At 50.2% G+C, this 6,094-nt stretch overlaps 1 protein-coding gene across 1 annotated transcript; it reads right to left on the bottom strand.

The window, feature by feature from the left end:
- Positions 1-1,696: 1,696 nt before the first annotated feature.
- On the bottom strand, positions 1,697-5,073 carry LOC107298122 (choline-phosphate cytidylyltransferase A-like; the record flags this gene model as incomplete). The annotated part of the gene is made up of 2 exons (XM_015827484.1): positions 1,697-1,903; positions 4,885-5,073. Coding segments are annotated over 2 exons (396 nt in total), but the record flags the coding sequence as incomplete, so codon positions are not given.
- Positions 5,074-6,094: the final 1,021 nt, after the last annotated feature.

The following is a 6,094-nucleotide window of genomic DNA, read 5'->3' as shown; positions in this document are numbered from 1 at the left end:
GCGGCGCTCCCGGGCAGGGAAAGTCCTCGACTTACGACCGGTTGGGTAGTCCTCGACTTACGACCGGTTTAGTCCTCGACTTACGACCGGTTTAGTCCTCGACTTACGACCGGTTGGGGTCGCGGCATTAAAAAGGTTGAGAACCACTGTCCTAGTGGCTTGCCCCGTCAGTGTTGGCGGGAGTGGAGCTTCTCTGCTTGAGCTGTTCGCGTCCAGATCACGACGCTGCTGGCCCTTGGGAGGAGTGCGAGTGTGCATCCTGCGTAGGAAACGGACTCACAAACCCCCTGCACTCAAGCCACCCTTTGGGGGTTGCAGGAAGGAGAGCAGGAAAAGAACGGAGGCCCAGCCAAACTCGGAAAACACCATTCAGACGCAGGCAAAGCTACCCAGACGGTCAGTCAAACCCGAACATTTATTACATAGTTAAGAACAACAGCTAACGAGAAGTGGGTTCCTAACGAACGGGCGCTGCGCTGCGCCGGGACGAGACGCTGTCCCCCCCCCCAGATGTGGCTCAGCGTCCTCCAGAGGAGCGGGGCGGCGACAGAGGGCCAGGCGCGCACTCCGAATCCTGCCGTCTGGGGGATGACCGTGCACCCACCTCGGCTCGTGGCGTGCCTTATGGGGCTTCCCTCGTTTGGCCACGGGGCGAAATCCGGGCCGATTCTCGACAGCGCGGGGCGCCCGTCGGATGCGCGAGAAGAGAAAAGCCTTTCGGGGCAACGTGGGCGCAAAGACCGGCCTCCCGCAGAGATTTGGCGACGGGACAGGGCGCCAAAGGGCGAAATGTTACTTCAATGGGGTGCCCCACAGCCCCCTGCCAATAGTTTGGGGAGGGAGGGGGGGCGAGAGAGCCAGGAGCAGGGGACAATCTGTCAAGCTTGCGGCTTTTCAGCACAACCAGGGACCCACAACGACAGCCTGGGAACAGAGAGTTCACCGCCTCTCCCCCCACCCGCCCGCCCCCTGGTGCACCTGCAGCTCTGACCCCTTGCAGGACATTTCAAAAGGAAGCGAAAAGGCTGCTTTCATTTTTTGGGGGGGGGGTCCCACACAGGAAGAGCGGGGGACATCCTTCAACCCAGGAGCGAGTCCCTCGGGGAAGCCCTGAAGCTTGGCCTGATTCTCCTCTGCTTTTTCCTCTCTTGAGGACTAGAAACGTGGGGAGGCTGAGAGAGGACCCTCTCTCTCCCCCCCCCAGGCGTGCAGAGCGGCCGTTTTGCAGCTTCCTGCCCCCTACTAACCTTCCCCGGTTGCACCCACTTGAAGGGCCTCTGCTTCCCGCAAACCGAGGACCCCGGCCGACGGGAGAAGCAGAGACGGCCACGCAAGAAGCCGAAGGGAAGGGCTGGGCGAGAGATTTTCTCTCCCCCCCCCTTTGCCCCTCCCAGCCCCACCGAAAGCTTCGGCTAACGGGAACAAATAAAAGGTTTGCTTTTAAAACAAAGAGCCCCCCCCGCCTCCGTTTCCCTCCGTCCCGCCGAAGGGGCGAGAAACAAACCAGGAAAAGGGAAAAATAAAAAGGGGGGAAATGCCAGGGCGGTGTCCCAGCTCCCGGAGGCTGGGGGAGAGAAGATCCCTTCGGCGGTGCCGCCGTTCTCGGTTCTTGCGTTTCGGGAACCCGGAGGAGTTTTCACAGGGTTCTCACCCCCCCTCCTCCTCCAGGGGCTCGTGGTTTCCCCGGGGGTCCGGCTCAGTCCTCCTCATCCTCGCTGATGTCGTAGCTGGCCGTGGACTTGTTCCGGGGGAGGCCGGCTGGAGACAGCGGGGGCGTCCGGGCGGTGAAGGGCCAGCGGAAAGAAGGCGAGGGCGAGCGGTCGTGCGTGGGGCTGCTGCTGGGACTCTGCTTGGGGCTGATGGCCTGCAGCATCCGTCCCTTCCCTTCTTTCAGCATGTGCTTCTGGAGGGAGGGGAAAGGAAGGAAGGAATTATTGGAAAAAGATACATAATCATCATCATCATTCATAATAAAAAGTTGGAAGGGACCTTGGAGGTCATCTAGTCCAACCCCCTGCTCAGGCAGGAAACCCTAGACCATTTCAGACAAAGGGCTGTCCTGTCTCTTCTTAAAAACTTCCACTGTTGGAGAAGGGAGGGAGGGAAAGAAGGAGGGAGGGAAGGAAGGAAGGAAGGGAAATGGGAAAGAGAAATGAGAAGAAGAAAAGATAGAGATAGAAGAAGGGAATAAGAAAAGGAAGAAAAACAGGAAGGAAGGAAGGAAAGGGGAAAGAGAAATGAGAAGAAAGGAAGGTAATAGAAGAAGGAAAGAAGGAAGGAAGGAATTGAGAAGGAAGGAAAGGAAATGGGAAAGAGAAATGAGAAGAAGAAAAGATAGAGATAGAAGAAGGAAATAAGAAAAGGAAGAAAAATAGGAAGGAAGGAAGGAAGGAAGGAAGGAAAAAAAGAATAACAGAATAACAGAGTTGGAAGGGATCTTGGAGGTCATCTAGTCCAACCCTCTGCTCAGGCAGGAAACCCTACACCATTCCGGACAAAGGGCTGTCCAGTCTCTTCTTAAAAACTTCCAGTTTTGGAGCATTCACCGCTTCTGGAGGCAGGTGGTTCCACTGGTTAATTGTTCTCACTGTCAGGTTCTCCTTAGTTCTAGGTTACTTCTCTCCTTGGTTAGAAAAGACGTTGGGAGAATACGTAGATTTTAAACCTGAACTTTTTTTTTAATTAGGTATACTGCCAGAAAAGTCTAACAAACAAAGCCTATATTTGATTTTGCACGTCACAACAGCGGCAAGAATAATATTTGGAAAAAGGAAGGGATACCACCAGATGAAGAAATAATTCAAAAAAACACTGGAATGGGCAGAGATGGACAGATTTGACTATGAGACTGAAGGAAAAAGAAGACACGGAATATTATCAAACTTGGGGACTTATTTTACCGATGGTTAGAGGAAAGAATAAAGGATTAGGAATTAAATACGTATTAGCGCAAGGGTAGGCAACCTGGGCTCTTTTATGACTCGTGGACTTCAACTCCCAGAATTCCTGAGCCAGCCATGCTGAGGGGAAAGGGAGAGGTTTCCAAGCTGAGCCATGCTGGCTGAGGAATTCTGGGAGTTGAAGTCCTGGAGTCATGAGGGGGCCATAGTTCCCCCATGCTGGCTCAGGAATTCTGGGAGTTGAAGTCCACGAGTCATGAAGGGGGCCATAGTTCCCCCACGCTGGCTGAGGAATTCTGGGAGTTGAAGTCCACCAGTCATAAAAGAGCCAAGTTTGCCTACCCCTGTATTAGCGTATTTAAACTCAAGACAGCACGTTGGTTGAAAAATTATTATTGCATCTGTGGGAAAAATTAATAAAATCTTGTAAAAGATTTTTCAAAAGAGAGTCCACTTTCAAACAGATATAGCTAAGTCCTCAAGTTACGACCGTTTCGTTTAGTGACCACTCGGCGTCCCGAGGACATGGCAAAAAGGGACTTACGGGTTTCCCACACGGACGACCGTTGGAGTGTCCCCGGGATGAAAATTCGGACGCTTGGCCACGGGCTCGTATTTACGACGGTCTCAGCGTGTCCCGGTTTGTGTGTGTGTGTGTGGGTCACGGGATCCCCGTTTTGCGACCTTCAACGTCAACAGGGGAAGCCGGATTCGCTTAACGACCGCACGAGGAACTGAAGAACTTCAGCCATCGTCCCGACGGCGCTTTTCCCAAAAGGCAACTGAACATTCTTGGGGGGTTTTTTTTGCACCCCCTTGAAAAGGTTTCGCTTCTGATTCAAGAAGCTTCTTCGGTTCTGGATGAGAAGCAAAATGTTTTGAAGGAAAAACACACAAAAAAAGGCAGAGAAAGTCCAAGTTGCCTTTTAGGAAAGGGCTTTTGGGACGCTGAGAATCTCCCCAGACTTAGTTACGCTCGACAAGGGGTTATTTTCCCAAGAAGGCGCTAAACAGACCAAAACGGTCGCTAAGCGTGACAAAGGATCCTGAGTCCCTTTTTTTTTTTCAGCGCGGTTGAAACGCCGAACGGTCGCTCAACGGATTGGCTGTAAACTGAGGACCAATTTCACAGCTGCTTCAGACTAATCTTCAATTATCTTCAATTATCACTCCTAGGAAGAATAGCGACGGTTAAGATGAACATTTTAGCAAAGCTAATTTTTCTATTCCAAACAGTTCCTGTTAAACTTACTAAGATTTTTTTTTTTTTGATGATCTAAATGCAATGATTCTAAGATTTATATGGCAAAAAAAGAAAGCTAGAATCAAATGTAAACTGTTACAAGACTCTAAAGATAGAGGGGGCTTTGGACTTCCAGATTGGAGACTTTATTATCAAGCAGCTATTCTGCTTTGGCTCAAAGAATGGATTGTATTGAGAAATAAAAGAATGCTTTATTTAGAGGGACATGATCTTCAACTAGGCTGGCATGCTTTTATATGGTATGAGAAAACTAAAGCGCATAAATACTTTCAAAATCACACCCTAAGGAACGTACTACTTTCAGAGTGGGAGAAAATCAGGCATAATATATATATGAAAATACCTGAGTGGCTTTCAACAGTGGAAGCATTCGCTTATCCAAACCTGATTAACTATGATAAACTGGTTAGTTATAAAGATATTTTGGACAAAGAGGGAAAATTAAAAGACAGGCAAACTCTTCAGCCACAAGGTATTGACTTGACATGGTGGTCCTATTTGCAAATTCAAACAAGATATGAAAAAGATATAAAAATTAACAGGATTTGATAAAGAACAGACTCCATTAGATAAAATTTTGTTAAAAACAGATGAGAATTTGATTAAGAAACCCTATAAATTTCTTTTAAACAGACTGGAGGGGATCCAAGTCACAAGCCCCCGAGACCGCCCAAGAACGGGAATTTGAACACACACAAACACACACAAACACACAATTACCAAGGCGCCTTCAGGGCCGAACATCTCCAAGAAGTTGCCGATGAATTCCCGCGACTTCTCTTCCCATTTCTGAATGAGGTCGATGCTTTTTTCCTCCACTTTCTGGACAAATTCCTTCGATTTCTCCTCCACGTCCTTCACCCTCTTCTTCACCTTGTCCACCCTCTCTTGTAAGTGGTACTTCTTCTCCTGAGACAGTCCAGAGGAGGGGGGGGGGGGTCAAAAAAGATTACTGTGGGATGGGGGAAAAGAGGGAGCATCAGCTGAGCCCCCCCTTCTTTGGGGAGGGGGGAAAAACAAGGATTGTGCCGCCTGGAGGGGCTGCTTTATTTTATTTTATTTATTTATTTATTTTATTTAATTTATATGCCGCCCTTCTCCCGACGGGACTCAGGGCGGCGCACAACATATTTAAAACAAAACATAAATACATTCCCCCCCCCGATAAAACCGAATTAAATCAAATTTTAAAGTTGTGTCTCTGTCAAATTGCTAAAAAAATAAACCCCGTATAAAATCCTCCCTAGGTCAGGTCCGCTTGCTGGAAGAGCCATGTCTTGAGGGCGCGACGGAAAGCTAGGAGATCCGGAATCGTCCGGATCTCGGGGGGTAGTTCGTTCCAGAGGGTAGGGGCACCCACAGAGAAGGCCCTCCCCCTGGGGGTCGCCAGCCGACATTGCTTGGCCGACGGCACCCTGAGGAGGCCCACTCTGTGGGAGCGTACCGGTCTGAGGAGGGGAGGGCTAAGCCGGGCCATGGGGGCCGAAGGGCCGAAGGGATTGTGGTTTATTTGGAGGGTGGCCGCCTGGGTTCGTTTGCACGTGGGGTTTTGGACAAGGTGGATGGGTGGAGGAGGAGCAGGGGGCAGCAGGGAAGAGAGAGACATATAGAAGATAGAATGCTAGGGCTGGAAGGGACCTGGGAGGTCTTCTAGTCCAGCCCCCTGCCCAAGCAGGAGAGCTTATACCGTCCCAGTCAAATGGCTGTCCGGTCTGTTCTGAAAAACCTGCAGTGTTGGAGCATTCACTTCTGGAGGCAAGGAGTTCCACTGGTTAATTGTTCTCACGGGCAGAAAATTTCTCTTTATTTCTAGGTTCAAGTCCCTCTGAGAGGTTTCCACCCGTTGCCTCCCCTCTCCTTCCTTCCTTCCTTCCTTCCTTCCTTCCTTCCTTCCTTCCTTCCTTCCTTCCTTCCTTCCTTCCTTCCTTCC

The sequence above is a fragment of the Protobothrops mucrosquamatus genome, unplaced genomic scaffold (genome assembly GCF_001527695.2).
Source record: "Protobothrops mucrosquamatus isolate PMUCROS unplaced genomic scaffold, P.Mucros_1.0 scaffold3729, whole genome shotgun sequence".
In the NCBI taxonomy this organism is placed as follows: domain Eukaryota; kingdom Metazoa; phylum Chordata; class Lepidosauria; order Squamata; family Viperidae; genus Protobothrops; species Protobothrops mucrosquamatus.
The sequence above is the reverse complement of the archived record's forward strand: the minus strand, read 5'-3'. Positions and strand labels throughout refer to the sequence as shown.